Source organism: Anas acuta, chromosome 3 (genome assembly GCF_963932015.1).
Source record: "Anas acuta chromosome 3, bAnaAcu1.1, whole genome shotgun sequence".
Lineage (NCBI taxonomy): Eukaryota > Metazoa > Chordata > Aves > Anseriformes > Anatidae > Anas > Anas acuta.
The window spans coordinates 18,387,604-18,404,305 of NC_088981.1; the positions used below are offsets into that span (position 1 = coordinate 18,387,604).

The window sequence follows — 16,702 nt, forward strand, 5'->3', positions numbered from 1 at the left end:
TACTGCCTGAATGGTGTCAGGGGTTGCCAGGGAGTGGGGTGTGTTTTCAGAAGGCTGTCATGTTCACTGCCTTGAGTTTGGCCATTTAAAATGTCACAGTGACTTTTTAGGAGTTTAAGAAGTAATTTGAGAGCGTAAGTATTTGCCTTAGGCAAAACTATCCAGGTCCAACCCTGCAGCCTCTGCACTGGCTACACGTAACAAAGGAAATTCCTTTGCAGAATTATTCAGATGAAAGCATCTGCAGAGCAACTCTGTAATAAAATATTACTTACTGCAAAATGGGGCATGCACACAAACTCACTTCCCTTTGCTCGAAGAATGACACAGTTGTCAGAGAATAATCAGTTTTACTCATATTTACAATAAAAACCATTTACACTATCTCTGTGAAAAATAATGCCATTTTAAGACTGGCACAGATGTTTTCCATTATCAAAGGAAGCTAATGTAAACTTTTTTTTTTGCCTCAAAGACTTCATGAAGTCATTTAAACGTTTAAAAAAAGTCTCTAAAAAGTCTACTTTACACAACACTAACAAATCAGCACGCATGCAAACCTGTTTAAACCGGACCAGCAGTGCTTGAATTACCCCTTAAAAATAAAAATCACATGAAAAGAGAAGGTGAAGGTGACTTTAGCTACACGAAAATTCCTTTGGTTATTACCGCTCAATAAGCCTGAACTCTGCTAGCAATGGCAGGTGGTCAGAAGAGTTATTTTCATTGGGCAGACCGTTAACAGTCCAGAGATCTTTCTCTGTTAGAAGTGCCAGCCTACCAAGAAGCTTCAGACCTCCACGAAAAGAATCCACTGCTCCTAATATTAAAAAAAAATAAAATAGAAACATTCATCAGTGTGGACTAACTATTAAAAACCACATTCATACATATTCAGAAAGAAGAAAACACAACAAAAAACAATCGAAAGTGATTACTGTTCCATGCAAAATCACCAGTAAGGTGTTTTGGAAATTCTTTCAGTTTGTTACTGTACCCTTACAATAGGACTTATGACCTAAAGTACTCTGAAAGATACTGCCCCTTCATTTTGCAGAAGGAAAATGGAGGTAGAAAGGGAAAGGGATTGATTTGTCCATTGTAACTTCCTTGAAAAAGCCTCATACAATCCAGTCTTAGGCTCCAGCCTAACAGCATGGTTAAACAGTGCTGACATTTGCAAAATGAAGGATCTTTTGAGAGTCACCGTTTCACATTAACATTTTATTTCTGTATCCGCAAGCACACAATTCTCCAGCAGGCAGCAGATGGCTTCATTACTGAGGAAAAAAGCCTTCTGGTATCTCCCTTCCTAACTGCTCTTCATAAGAAATGGATCTTTCTCTGGTGTTTCCTGCTACTTTCTATAATGGCAAAAAAAACAACTAACAAACCAGAACACCCCCCAGATACCAAAAACACCACATTGTTCATGGAAGAGGGGAAGATGACTGACAGCCTTGTCATTATTACACATTACTATTACAATATGCTTAAAATGTGTTATCAAAGAAACTGAAAGCTATCAGCAGCAAGAATTAATAAGCTTTTGAGTCAAGTAAAGGAATTCTATTCAGAATAAGATCCTGTAGTGATGTGTCAACAAACTCAAGCTTCTTAAGCTGTCTCTTTGAGGAAGAGGACTATTCAGCAGCCTTAGCTACTGCTTTCAGAGCGCAGAGATAATAAATACTGAAGGGCTAAGTGCTTTTCAGGTACAGCACAAACAGCAGCTCCAACTTTGACAAAAAAAAGTCTGTGTGAAAATGAACAGCAAATTTAGATCCTCCTGACTGAACCTTTTTAGGTACTGTCTTAGCAGTAGGGGTATTTAAAGGATTATCCAGCAACTGTTAAACTCCTCAGATAGTTCAACATCTTCACTCCTTAGCCAACTGCCAGCTTTCCAGGCCTTTAACAGCCCAGCAGCTGTTTACTACTGCTTTGAAGCAAAGCCTTTTCGCTGCGAAGATGTCTCAGCAGCTCCAGAGCACGTCTTCCCAGCTCTCGAGCCAAGTTTATCATTTGGCACAGCACCCGAATGTCCATAAAGCAGCAGTTTGTTACTACAGACAGCTTGGTCCACGTGCAGCAATTAATTTTGACTCAGGGCACTCTGCAACCAGCAAAATCAAATCCCGAAGGAGCCAGGTAGGTGCTGAACCCTGCTTTCACAGCAAGTCCAAAATCCTTAGCTAAGCATAACACAAAGCACAGCATCAGAACTCTGCCGAAAAACCCCCAACACCTTTAATGGGGGAAAAAAAAAAAAGTGATCAGCCAGCCTCAGACCACATCTAAGTCACTTCTGACTTCGGACAACTTTCCACAATGGACATCCAATGACAGGCATCAGAAAACTGAAAAATCCAAACTAAAAACTAATGAATGAGAACTACACTACTTTACATTACTCTGAGAACTCAAGTTTACTCCTATTCTGTGCTCTGACATGGGGTGAAAGATCTATTTGAAAAGCCATGCAGGAAGAAAGAAGTGCTACAGCTCTGCTGGGGCACTGGTGCTGCAACAAAATGTATGGGCATGTGAATTAGGATTCTGTTCTGCAAGGTGCTGCACTGAAACCACACAGCACTCAAGTCACACAATCCAGACTGAGCTTAGACATTTGTCATCCAGCTTTTCAGAACTTTTATATCTGCGTTTTAAAGCTTTTGTATTTGTTACTTTACACTAACAGCATTTGTTGTACATGTCAAGAGAAATGAGACTTGTGTATTGACTCAATTAATTTTAACAGCCTAGACTCAGGGTGTGAGAGATGAAGGTGGCGTTTTCATTTCAGTATTTGAAATGATTGTTAATTTATAAATATCAGTTGCAACCTACACTGGGAGCAGGAGCAGAACCCAGCTTTCTTTGCTCTGAGTTCTGCAAAGCCATTAATTTATCTGATAGTGCTGCACTGTGCAAGGTTCTTTGACAATGACATAAAACACACAGCTAACTGTAACGTGGAAAGTCTTTTTTATAGCATGGAACGCCTCACATGGAAAGTCTGCTCAGGAATATCCATGGTAAGAACACAAAAGCAATTAAGGATGATACTGCTACTACCCATGAAGAAATACACCCGCAGAGGCACCGTGTCTTTCTTGCACCATCTGGTGAGTTTTAGCTGCAACTGCAACGGGAGAGGGGCACATGCCAGTGTCTGCTCTCATAGGAAAGGCACATGAGGTCATTTGCTTGACAGACATTACATCAAACCTACCTGAAAAGTGATTTTCTAAGAAATTGTTCACTAATAAACTTAAATGCACATCGTAAATTACTATTTTACCACTGAGATCCTGCATGCGTTACTGACACCAGTATTTCCTAGGTGCTCCTTACGTTGCTGCTTTTCTGTTTCCTCTGCTCTTGGTCTCCAGGCTGAGATAGCAAGTACAGGAATGTTTAGCAAGTTGAAAGAGTTTGCCCTGTGTGGGACTCTACATCCAGCTGTGGTAAGTTTACAAGGCCAGACACATTTCTCAGGTAATTTGTAAAAGGTAGAAGTTTTTTGCTTCTAAACAACACCACAAACCCGCGAGATGCTTGATACAGATCAAATTGTCACTGTGCTTCCCTTACAACAGGATCTGGAAGTTCCCTTTTAGCATTTCTAAAAAATAATTAAAAGCTGACTTCTTTACCTGGCTGGGTAGCATCATCATCATTTGCTGCAGAATAGAAGATATAATCCACTGTGACTGCACTTCGGGAGTGACAGGTTGTTACTTCGGGCATCCCAGTTTCAGGGAAGTAGTGAGAATACACTGAAGACAACTTAAAATGGTGCCGCAATTTTGAAGACAACCTAAACAGAGTCAAAGAAAAACATTTAATTTTCCTGCATTTCCTGTAAAGAACAAGCAATGAAGAAACACCAAAAAGTTTCTAGTTCAAACAAAATCATCATGAGGATATGTACGTTATACAGCCTTTGTGCATCTCTTGAGCAATCAATCCCACCACCTTCTGCTTTAGGGACCCAAACCTCTGAAGGTAAAATGAAAACAGTTTTTTCAAGTAAGTGGCAGACATCTAAAAGCCTATCAAAACTGGATCAACTCCATCCACACTTTTTAAGATCTCATATGCCCTCATTGTGCTATATCTCCCTGAAACATGGGTAGAAGTGTCTATGAGAATAGTTTATATGAGAAGGGACTAACTGAACTCATCTAACTGGGCATACAGAGAAATAAAGATTTATTTTTTTTTTTCTAAACAAAGCTATCAGGTATTTTTACATTAGGCTATGCCTTATTTTCCTTCTACTTAGGCTCCTATTTTGTGTCTCCCCATCACCTGTCAGGCTACTCCAGTTCATCCCACCTCATCTCACCTGGTTTTTCAATCCTGAAAGAAGACAACTGCATCTTTTAGCAAATTACCCTTCCATCAGCTGTACCTGCCTTGCCCTGAATGGGCTGCATTTTAAACCTAATCTGCAATTTGTTCTGGTTAAACCCAAGCTTTTTTAAAAAAAAATAAATAAAAAAATCAGCATGTCACCTGCCTGGGTGACAGTGAGTACAATACAGAGTGGTAGTAATTTCTGCTCTGGAAATTGCTGGGGAACAAGCTCCTTTTTTTCATTGATTCTGCTACACTACAGCTTATCCATTGCAGCTTCCATGGATTTCTGCTTCCTGCATTTTGATGAACTTTTTCATCCACAGTTAGCAGAAGCACAGCTTTATGGAGTCATCACAGCCTGCCCTACCTGCCTGAACCAGCCAGCAGCAAACACAGGCTGGGAGTAACAACTGTGATGCCTACAGGAATACAGGTCACTGGAGAACATCCAAATTATCAACAGTCCTGCAGCTCACAACCTGGCCAACAATGTTACATCCACACTAGGCAAGCCACATACAACAGACTTTTCTTCTGTGAGCTTTCCTTACTATTTCTTAGAAACTTCTACTACGCTTAGCAGGTAATTTTATCTGTGCGGGGAGACGAAGAACCTTTACCTGTTTTATAGCTACTGCCTGGAAATTTGTCATGATTGGTATACTCACTGCTTACCCCTTCCATTTTTATTCATGTTCTGCTAGCTATTAAGGGTTTTCCTGTTTATCCCTTCCCAGCTGTCTTTTTTTCTAAGCCAAGACGACCCAAGTCCATTTAATCACTCTTCAGATCAAAGCTAGGGAATAACTTTGATCAGCCTTGTTATTTCATGTTCATTTTAAGATGAAGCAAAAAACCTGCCAGCAGTCTTCAACACGTGGCATGCTAGGGATTTACACTGTAGCAGAGGGTTTCCCAGATTATCTTCTACTTTTCTCAGAAAAGCCATGTGTGGTACCAAGATCTCATTTCTGATTAGAAGAAATGGCTAACTTGGAGCCTGATATCACACATACACAGTTATGGTAGCTTCCTCCTTCTGTGCCTTATTTTAAATACTTCCACCAGTTCGGTAAACGCAAATATATTCTTCTTTTCAAATAGCAGCCATATATTTCTCCCCCACCCCAAAAACTAAGAACCATTCCATGGTTTCCATTTCCTCCTCCCCACAAAACGTACTTTTCAGATGTTCTTACAATCTCCTTAGTATCGTTCAACTTTGATTCTTCCATTTTTTCTCCTGCAAAACAAAAATACATTCCATTTACATTTTAAAAATAGGATGTAGGTGAAACCTGTATCGAAAAGCTACAGAATAAAAGAGCCACCTGTTATATCTCTAAGTACACTTATTTCTTGCAGCAAGCAAGATAAAATTCACAAAGCTGGATTAAATTATTCTGTTCCATTATTATAATTCCCTTCAAAGAGTTCATTTCAAATTATTTTGTTTGTCACAGAAAAAAAGGTGGATGAGAGATATGCTAACACTCAGGAACCACTTGCTTTTCCCATTTGTTTAATTATTATGGATCAGCTCCTTAATAGTATTTGTGTCTTCTAAAAGATTCAAACCTGCAAATACTGACATGAACAAATAACTTTACCCTCTAACAAGCCCACCAATGATTTTTTTTGCAAGCTCAAGGCTCATTTTTCCCCTCTACTAGAAAAGACCTTCTGTTTTTCAGTGCTGCCTGCAGGATATTTTCAAAGGACCACAAAATTCATCAACCCCCAAACTGACCTGCATTTTCTTCTTTTTGTTGCTGTTTTATCTCATATACGCAGTTCTGTGAAATACCTAATTTTTTTGGCCAAATTGGAATAGATAAGATTCTTTGTCCCCTTGGAAACTGTTCTTGTCCAGAAACCTAAGAAAGACAACAAGCTTTTTTTCATACAGAAATCTGATTAAAAACACTGAAATGAATGGAAAAATTCTGTAAATTTTAAAGTTTTACATGGAATTCAGCTCTTTAGAATAAGTCTTCTATAATGGTTCGTCAAGTCTCTATAAAAACACTAAACTCTCCGTATGTAAACTTCTTTTGTTAACTCTTACCAAACTTTTTGCAGATACCTAGATTTCCAAGACAGTTCTTGTGACACAAAGCTGAGAAACTACCAAGAGCACTTCTAGCAACATAACAGGAGCGAGAATAAACATCTCCCTAGCAGACACTTACTTCATCTTTATGATGCTTATTCTTCTTGGAGCAAGTCAAAGAGGGGCTAGAAACAACAGCCCACTAGCAACAAACAAAAGCTCCTGTTTTCTCATTGTTACTTTCTATTAAATACTCAAGTTACTCAAGTTACTTTCTATTAAATAGCTTTTGGCACATCTAACAGCTACATACAATAATTTACAAAGAAAACCGTGTAACCTGACACAGTTTATGTTCAGCATCTAATCATAGTTTTACAGTTATTCTAACCACTTTAATTCACACTTCATATCTAAAACAGAAGTCATCTTTCCAGGGAGAACACAGTACATATTTGATTAAGTACTTATTTTACCCTATTTAAAGACCAGGACACTTAGAAACAGTGATACCATCATCTTGTGGCTAACTGCCTTTTGAGAACAATTAATTTGCTTGGCAAATTCTTCCAGCATGCTGAAATGAAACAGACAGCATTCTGTAAGGCACAGCTAATAGACCCTGGCTTAACTTCACAGTAACTTTTGCTTTACACGCTTTGCATGGGGAACCAGGATTGATACTGCAATATTAGTAATCACAAATCCAGCTATCATATTCTAGTGTGACTTAAATATTTCTTTTTAATCAGCATTAACCTTTTTTTTTTTTTTAAATGAGAAACAAAAAGCACAGCTTACCTTCCCGATAGCAAGTCCTTCATAATTTAACTTTCCTTCCTTTATAAACCTGTACAGTGGGGAACCAGGAACAGAATTGAAGTCACCGCAGATGATAATCGGACAGAAGGTACCGTCCTTCTGAGGGGCCACGCTAGCAATCTCTGCCAGGAGCATTGCAAGCTGGGTCAGCTTGATGTCCCCCCTCCGTGGGTTATACAACAGATGTGTGTTGGCTATACAGATGGCAGCATTAGTTTTACACTGAAATTTAGGCTGCAAAAGCAACACCAGTCCCACATTGTCCCTGTCCAAGAGTGGAATATCACGGCGAAAAAATTCCACGGGGTTTGACGAGATCAGGCTAAATTTGGAAGTTTTGAAGCAAATAGCACAGCCATCAGGCTTTCTCCCGGTCCTCATTTTATACTCACAGTGATACCCTGCAAGAAAGGCAATTAAAAACACAAAATGCCATTGTATAAGTACAGATAAGTTAAAGAAATACAGATAAAATATATATATAAAAATTAGAAAGACTTCATGCTACTTTTCTCCCCCAGCAGTGAAGATCCAGTCTATTTCTACCAAAGATAAGGGATGTCCACTGTATTTCTTCAACATCCGTCATGGACTTATGAGGTAAAAGTCTCAGACATTGCCTTGGAGGAAAGCTGATTTTAATGGGAATTATTTGGCATCACTACATACAAAGCTGGGAACAGAGTTCATAAACAATATTCATCACAATTTCCCTATAGAAACTCCAGCTTTAATGACTTTTGACAGGAAAGGAATACCAAGAAATCTGGGTCACGATAAAAACAAAGTACATAAAACCGAGTTCCCATTTATACTTTAAATTGATAGGGACCATCCCCATTGTTTCTTGTTTTCAAAAGAAAGTTGCTTTACCAAGGGAAGCGTTTCCCTAAGATGGGAAAACAGTTCAACATTAACTGCCCAAAATAAAGTTCAGCTAAAAATGTAAACAAGTTTATATAAAGGTATTTATCTCATATTCTTTAAATGAGAAATTATTTAATGTCATTAACAATTCATATATGGAGAGGTATCCTTAGCATTCATTTTATTCCTTCTCTGTAAGCCAAGAATCAACTTCTTAAGAAAGTTCTAAACTTTTGTTCTTCAAAAGTTTAAAAATATGATTCAGGAAGGAAAGTGTACACAAAACTTTGTCCTAACTTCAGTTAAAAGGAAAAACTACAAAAGGCATTAGACCAAATTTACTGCAATGGATAAGCATCGAAATAGTTCAAAAATACGAAGCACGTTCTCTCCTCACGTGGAAGAACAAAACAAGAAACAAACAAAAACACTGAAACAAAATCTAAACCCCAAGTCCCATAAAAGTGGATTTGCATACTGAAGTTTTTTTTCTGAATGTTACAATAATGGTTTAAAAATACTAGCAGTGAAGTCTTCCAATCAAAAGCAATAATCACTGTAAGTCATAAATCACTGTCTAAAATGATTCATAGACCATCAAATGCTTCAACATATTTACACAATTATGCAATTATCCAGTTAGCAGCAAGAGGCAAGCTTGCAACAGGAAAACTGAGACACCTATCAAATGACAGAACTGGAGTTCATGCAAGTCCACCTGAAAATAGTAATTTACCAAGTTCTTTATCCTATGCAGAGCTGAAACTCAGATTTTAATGACCCCTTATCCGTGTAAGAAAGAACTAAATATCTTGCCACAATACTTTTTTTTTTAAAAAACACTTCTCTGCCCAGCCCATGCCATATAAATTCATGAAGTACAGCACCATAAAGCAGAGTTGACCAAAAGCTCCCTTGCCCACAGGAGCCTGGCCTTGCACTGCTATTCCACATTCCAAGCTGATTTAGGTCAGTGCTGCCATTACACTGCCTTCTTTACCTGCACTTGGTTCTGGGAGCTAGACTACTAAGAAATAAAGAAAAAAATAAATCAGTCCAGGCTCCTCATGGCATCAAACAAGTACCAGCGCTGGGAAAGGAGTGGGGCCCTGGGACTGGGTGCAAATAAAATTTCAGTGAGTATAAACCACCATAGAATGACATCCCTGTCAGCTTGTCCCTTGCTACCGATTCATATGACAGAGTGACAAGGGCAGTATCAGAAGGAAAAAAGAAAAAGTGGTCATAAAAAAAATACTAATAAGAATTTCATCATACCCAGGGATTCCAAACTTGACTTGATCTCTTTTCTGTAGTGGTCTTCTTGGACTTCTTGTAAACAAAGTACCTAAGGCAAAAGTTTACAGTTAAAAGATGTTGGTCAAGATATTAATTTATCTCTCCGTTGGCAGTTTTTACAGGCTTAAACAACACAAAAAGTATTTCAGATTTTTTGCCTCTATAATCCTACAAAAGGATTCACTCTCCTGTAGAAAAACCTCCTTAAAATTGTGAAAAGGACTCTTAATTCCTCCCCGCCTTTCTCAGACACATTTTCAGATGTAAAATTCAATTTAATCAAAGCAGTGACCTGTTAATACATTCTCAGCAGTTTAGAAATAAACTAAATAAAGCTAAATAATAGCAACGGAATAAAGAAGCCAAGGACACACTTCCCTTTAACTACAAAGTGGATGAGAAGTTTCCTTTTTATGACAATCTGAACTGAAAATCAGCCCCAAAATAGTCCATTAAGAAAGTTCTGAGCATCTGGAGCCTTCTCTGCAGTGAGCACACTGCAGTTACATAGATTTACAGCCACCTTGGGACTCTGACAAAGGACTGAGCTCCTGAAGGGTAATGAGTTAGCAGTGCTTACTGAACAGCAGCAAGGCTGCTTATCCAGCTGACATCAACTCATTCAAGGTCTCAAAGACAAGAGCACAACCTGAAGCATCAGTCTGAAGTTTCTACTCAGCTTTAACAAGAAGCCCTCTTGGTTACAGTTCAAAACAATGACTCAATTTCAAGTTGATGTCTTTTGGCAAGGATTTACTCTGCACAGAGCGCATCTCCATCTTCTCTGCAGGCAATACAAGGCATCAACTCCATCTCAGTCTTGCGTTGCGTAGCTCCACAGGCTTTAGCACTCCACTCTTTGCCAGAGGAGCTGGCTTTTGCTCCAAGCCTTCCTCCTGGAGAAGTCTGTCACCGCTGCTAGCACCAGGCAGATCCCCACCAGAGCCTCTCCTGAAGAGGACTTTCATCTTCAGCTTCCTGCCTACACACTCACACAACTGTATTTTCCAAGTGGCACAACAAAGCAGCTTTTCGGTGGCTTCTCTAACGTGTTTACTTGGATTTGTTCAGCACTGTTTTCTGATGTGAACAGGTTGTACTCTATCTCCAAACTTTCACTGGCCTTAACAATGACTGAAGCAAAGTTTGACTTGACTTCCTGATTAACAATAAGCACTGAATGTCCTTAAAACAAACAAAAACACCTACAGCCAACCAACCAAGGACATGTACAGCCCTACAATATGAGGTATTTTTTCAAACCCTGCTGTAAGCAGGTGTTCAGAGGTATGGCTCAGTAGCAAAGAGCAGTAAGCTTGTTCACAAGTCAAATGGTGCAGAATACCAGCCAGAAAGAATGGATCAGAGTCTCATTGGAAATAGGTACTACTACCAGCTGCATCTTTCTCACAACCTTGAACGTTAATCTCAAGAAAACAGCAGTTTTGTCACTCAGGACCTCATACAATCAGAAAAGTCAATACAACATTTGAGGCTGCCTGCCTGCCAAACCAAGGATTCCCACCCAACAGCAAGTTCTCTGTTACCTGGTCTAACAAACGGCTCTAAAAAACCAAAAGCAACTCTGAGTCATTCATACTGTAGAGTTCGCCTTTGCTGCAAGTTTGGATCACACAGAATACACTGATTGTGTAAGCATAAAGCAGAACTGCTGTTAAGCATGAGATAACTAAAAGCTCCGTAAGATTCACTGGAGAGCCCACTTACTAAAAGAAAATACAGCAGACATTTGCTGCCCCATTTCATCAGTTTGTACTAACATTCACACGCCCATTTTGTACTCACATCCGCATCCAGCTGTTTGATTTCTTGCAGAATGTTGGGAAATCTGTATGTCCAGATTAACAAGCGTTGCCTGCAGTGTTTGTACAGGTGGGAGTTATCTTCTAACAAATTCTGTGAGAGGATATTGTAGGACATGACTGTAAAATCAAATTTTGCTTCACTTTCTCTATTGCTTTGGTCAATTTCTTTATTTTCAAAGATCTTCATTGTTTTACTGTGCTGACAGAAATATTCCCAGTGCCTTTTGATGGTTCCTGTTAAGAACACACGCAGCAGAAAACAAGTTATGTAATAACACCATATGACTTACTTCTATTGGAAATCATTCTACTGACAACTATTTGTGAAATTGCTTAAGCAATTCTCAAAGCTCTTTTGATTAGCACTGATTCAGGCCCTCCATTTAAGATAAACTTTATATAAGCATCAGTAAGAAACACACCAGAAATGTATTACAGGCTCTTGATTTCAAATGGCTGTGAAATAAGGGAACTGGCATGTTCCAAGGAGATCACTGCTGTCCTACCACACCATCTTGCTTGTTGGAGGCTGTCAAACCAGTAAGCCAAAGCCAGTCTCTGACACAGGCTCATGCTATTGCCTCCCCAGTGGCCATGGGGTATGGCAGCCTGGGGCACACCCTTAGCACAGCATACACGCCTCTTGAGCTATCTTGTACCAAAACAGGTACCAAAGTTGATTTTCCTCAGTGAAGTTAAGCAATTTAAAGAAATTACAAGTCTCAGAATGAACAAAAACTTCTGAAAAGGCTTACTTTGCCTTTCTGCCATACCTAGTTTAGTATTTATTATTTGTACACAAAAGTTTAGAAGAATATCTGTCCACCATTAAGTGTCTAATTGTTTTTCAGCTATGTATTTCTCCACTTAAAAAGACTGCAATCAAAGATGCCTTTCAGCTATGTTCCAGCTCATCCAAGAGTGTGCCAAGACCCAGTTACCTGTGTTATCAACAAACAGCAAGAGCTGTTATTATCTGCCCTACTTGGGTAGCAAACTTCAGCCCTGTGCTTACATTACTCAGGACTTTATCCACTATTTGCAAGTGCAGCAAGGCTCTAAATACTGTTTTTATAGTGAGAGAGAAGTCACATTGCTCCTCAGTGAGTGCCTTTAATTACTGTCACCTTATAATGTGTGAATGAAAGATAACTAGGATGGGCCACAATGCCCACCACTCTCTCAGACAAGAAGTCAAAACATGCTTGCTAAGGAGGGGGTTAAGGCAGGACTCAGCAGTAATGACATGGAGCAGCCTCCCTTCCTTCAGCTCTTGATAATGGATAACTTTTCTAATTCTTCAGGAAGGAATTCTTCATGTTTATGGATATTTATGTCCAAAAAGCCCTTTGGGATCCTGATGGCCTCTGTTGTCCTTTTCAGGCACAATACAATTTTTACTTTGCTATAGAAGTAATTTATTTAATTTACAATCTTGACTGTGCCCCTCTGTTTCACAGTTGACAGAACTGTTAATACCCTAAACACCCAGTGAAACATTTGGTGTCACGTGTAATAAGTTAACACAGACATTTCCAAGTTCCATGCAAGTAGATTACTGACTTGAGTAGGTGTATTTGTGCGTTGCATTTGCTCTGCCACCAAGTACAGCACACCTTTCTTTCTGACAGGCTGTTTGACATCACAGCATAAAGCAATTACTGACAGCATTACAGAACTGTAACATTAAGACAGATGTTTTCTTGGGTGAGGTGCCAAGAAAAATAGTAACTCACAAGTTGCAGGAAACATTGCTTCTAACAAGTTTGTTATAAATAAACAAACAAAACAAGCAAAGAGCTTTTCTTTTTTTTTTTTTTACCTTTCTTGCTGCTATCACTTTTTTTGTTCTGTGCTACAGAAAGACATGATGCTTCCTTCTGATTAGCGAAGTTTGTTTCTTCCTCAGGAGCTGGAGTATCATGCTGACCACTAAGTCTTCTCTTCTTTGTCAGTGGCTCTTCTCCCTCAGATTTCATACTGGGGTTCGGTAGATGGAAACAAGAACTTTGTGCAAAGTTATCAAGCTGCCAATAGGAGTTCTGAAATTGCCTCCAAGGTCCAAAAAACGGAGGGAACCTCCAGTTTGCTGAGAAGTCAACTGGAACAGGAAGAGGAAACGAGGCCCGAGGATAATGTCCAGCCCATCTCATGCAGGTGGAAACTGGGCCGTTCAAAGTGAATACCTGAGAGCTGTTCAAGTGGGCAATCCAGTCTCTGCCCAGCCTCTGCATGTGACGGGGCAGCATGGAGTGTCTATCAAAGAAAGCATAAGATTCATTACCTAAATGCAATTAGATCTGCATGTAGAGGACTGTAGATACAAGTCACCCCAATCATGACATATGAAAAGTAGTATTTTCCTACAAGTTAACTCATTTTCCTTTGAAATCACCTTTCCTTTCCTCACCTCCATGGGATAAGAACCTTATTTTTAGATACCAATTATATGTTACAACCTTTTATTTAGCATTACACATGTAATTGGTACACGTGCAAATCATTCAGGTAAAATTTGAAATTTCTGAAGGGGAATTTTACAAACTGATCTTGTCTCCTTTCCCCCCCTTAGCATAACAAATGTCATTTAAAATTTGCAAACTCCCCATCTTAGTAGCTATCCACAATTTGTTCCCTGCCTTGTTGAATTCAACATCACATCTTTCAAGTGCTCAGCTGACTGATCTTTACAAAAGGTCATTTCCGCACGCTGGATTATTAAGCTATCTGAAAAGAAGCAGAAAACCGCTTCGAGCAAGTTTCTGACTTCCTGAAAGAAAGAGTCACAAACTTGGCTCCAGCCACAAAGCCAACAAGACCGGGAAACAGAGGGTACTGATGCTCTCCCCCTTTCGGGCACCAGCTTAGACAGAAGTTTTTACTATGCGAATTCTTAATGTTTGCTTTGAAGGTGAGAAAGTTGCCGCTTAATGATTAATGCTACAAAGATAGAAATCCCACCCACTCCGGAAGAAAAGTCTCAGTCTCAACAAAACCGTAGGAAGCCAAGTGCCACCAGTCTGTCCCAGCTTCCTCATTGTTCGAGCGACAAGACGTATTTTGAGGTTATAAGCGGAAGACATCAGAGTTTGACATGCCTGAAGTCAAAACTTATCTGTCATTCAGCCCAGCAAATAAACTTGAATACAACTCGGCAAAACCAGCTTTTTACTGCGATGTACTAGAAGCAGCTCCTTTGTCACACAAGTGCAATACCGCCCCAACGCACCGCAGCATTACGATGCGGTCCCAAAGCAAGCACTGCCTCTCTTGTGAGAACTCCTGGAACTCTCGCTTCACAGAGAAGGATTCCAAAAAGACTCAATCCACCAGAAGGCTTTGTCAAAGCACAGCCTCAGACGAAGGCTTTCGTAGCGACCAGCGGGGAACGCCTCCGCTTCCTCCCTCCGGCTGCTGCCCTGCATGCCGCCGGCTGCTAACAGCAAAGGGCCGCCACCTGCGAGGCTTTATTTAGGGCTGCCCACCACCAGGCAGCTTCATCGCCAGCCCTAGAGCGGCTCCCGGGAGGGAAGGAGCGAGGCCGGCTCCCCGCGCACCACAGCGCCCAGGCGGCTCCCGGGCCCGGCGAAGCCCCGCAGCGCCCCGCGATCCCGCGCCCCCCGCCCGCCGCCCTTTTACCTCCCAGCGGGCCGGGGCCCCGCTGGCGGCTCCGCGCAGCCCCGGTGCCCCCCGAAGGGGTCAGCCCAGGACGGCGCCAGCTCCGCCCGGCGCCGCCGTGCTCCCTGCCTGCCCTTACCCGGCACGGCGGGCGGCGGCCAGGCCGCGCCCCACAGCCCGCTCGCCCCTGGGACTTGTAGTCAGACGGCGGCCATCTTGGCTCCGGGGCGATGAAGCCAGGCCGCCATCTTGGGCCCGGGCTGAGGGGGGGGAGCCATGTTGTGCCCCGAGGGATGGGTTGGCTGCCTCGCTTCTCACTTTCGGCCTTTGTTTTTTTATTTGTTAAAAGCAGATATAACGCTGACTTTATGCTGCATTTTCCATATGCTGTCTTCTCCGTGGGATGCTGTCTTTAGCATGTATTCCCCAGGGCCTGAAGCATCTTGAGGCAGAGCTGCCGGTTGTTCCAAGCTGCCACTCGCTGTTTGCAGAAAAATAAAAGCCACTCACCCAAGACTGTATTTTAGCATTCCTGGGTTAAAATGCTCCACACATAAGCTCTGTGCTGGTAGGGAGTCCCAGTCTGGTGAAAGAAGCAGGAGCCTGCCTCCCCGCCCTGGCAGCCCTGCAGATGCACACGCAGCTACCAGCCGCAGAAACCACCAGCTCTGCTGCTGCCAGCCTTGCACGGAGTCAAATGCATCCTGGAGGTCTTCTGAGGACAAAGCACATGCTGGCTCTGCTTACTGCAAGAAAATACAGCACTAATCATATGAAATATGATAGCGCCGCATAAGGCAGATGCTGTGCAGGAACTGTATAATTCAGCAAAATACTGTTTCTCTGCATTCCTTTATTTATTTATTTATTTTTCATACAAGTGACTTTAAGTAAGCAATCATTTTAAGCTTTTCCCAAGACTGGTAGGGAACACTTCAACTGGAATAATGTGATTATGTTAAGAGTGTTATGTTAGGCGATGTGTCCAATTCACTTTGGGTTTTCATTCTTGAACACAGATTACTTAATGGCAAAAGGTAAAGATTTTCTGTTAGTTTCTTCACAAGGTAGTAAGGGAGTGAAGCTACTGGTTATGTAATTTGTCAGCAGTAAAGAACTCTCAACTGTTATTTTCCATCCATACATTATTTCTTTCATTTATTCTTTTCCATATTTTTGAAGTATTCATACTTCTTGGGTGTATTTGTAAGACAGAAGACAGAAACCCATAGCTTCAGCAGCAAAAACTGCTCTTATTTTTAGGAGCAATGGGAATCTTCCTGTAGAATGTAGTTATTTTCTCTATTTTGACACCCAATGCTGTATAAGGCACCCAGGTTACTCTGTTGCTTTGAAAGTTTTTGCATAATAAAAATAATCTCAGTAGTGAGGCTAGAAAAGGGGAAAGGGTGACACTTTATTTTATTTTTTTTTTAAGACAAGATTGAAAAAGATAAAGATATGTTGTTAAGCATAAAATTAATTGTGAAAACACAAAATAGAAGATAACTAAAAGATTAACCTATTCATATGATACAAGTTGTTTCTTTTCTGAATTTTGAAGTTATGTTTTGCTTTGCCCTAGGTTAAGCCTTAATAAGCCAGTAACGCTTAATTACAGATTGTGTATTCTTCTCTACTTATTATTTTGTATATCTAGGTCAGCCATCCAATGTTAAGAGTTATTCTTCAAAATAGGTATCTCCAAGTTCTCTGATTTGTAATTAGAAGCCAAGTTTTTCATGAGTCATTTGAGCTTCTGAAACGCCCTAGTGAATGGAGGCTACTGACTCACCGAGGGATGTTTTGATTGATTATGCTGAACATGAGAACAGCCTTGGTGGTTCAG

General features: G+C 40.6%; 1 protein-coding gene across 3 annotated transcripts; it reads right to left on the bottom strand.

The window, feature by feature from the left end:
* Positions 1-330: 330 nt before the first annotated feature.
* Positions 331-15,113, bottom strand: ANGEL2 (angel homolog 2). 3 transcript variants are annotated; one of them, XM_068675961.1, is made up of 9 exons: positions 14,993-15,113; positions 13,058-13,491; positions 11,216-11,469; positions 9,389-9,458; positions 7,223-7,644; positions 6,119-6,245; positions 5,551-5,611; positions 3,660-3,823; positions 331-820 (listed from the first exon to the last, which is right to left on the bottom strand). In XM_068675961.1, exons 2-9 carry the CDS (start codon positions 13,482-13,484, stop codon positions 666-668), a joined length of 1,680 nt encoding a protein of 559 aa, XP_068532062.1. In that variant the 5' UTR covers positions 13,485-13,491; positions 14,993-15,113; the 3' UTR covers positions 331-665. The 3 variants fall into 3 exon arrangements, with proteins under 3 accessions (XP_068532062.1, XP_068532061.1, XP_068532060.1); XM_068675960.1 differs by having other exon boundaries at positions 14,875-15,035; XM_068675959.1 differs by lacking the exon at positions 14,993-15,113 and adding an exon at positions 14,465-14,821.
* Positions 15,114-16,702: the final 1,589 nt, after the last annotated feature.

Excerpts from the sequence above, each read along its gene's own strand:
- ANGEL2 (XM_068675959.1), bottom strand. Across the intron at positions 11,470-13,057 it reads AAGTGATAGCAGCAAGAAAG|GAACCATCAAAAGGCACTGG; the intron begins GTAAAAAAAAAA and ends TGTTCTTAACAG. Across the intron at positions 6,246-7,222 it reads AAGGACTTGCTATCGGGAAG|GTTTCTGGACAAGAACAGTT; the intron begins GTAAGCTGTGCT and ends TGTCTTTCTTAG.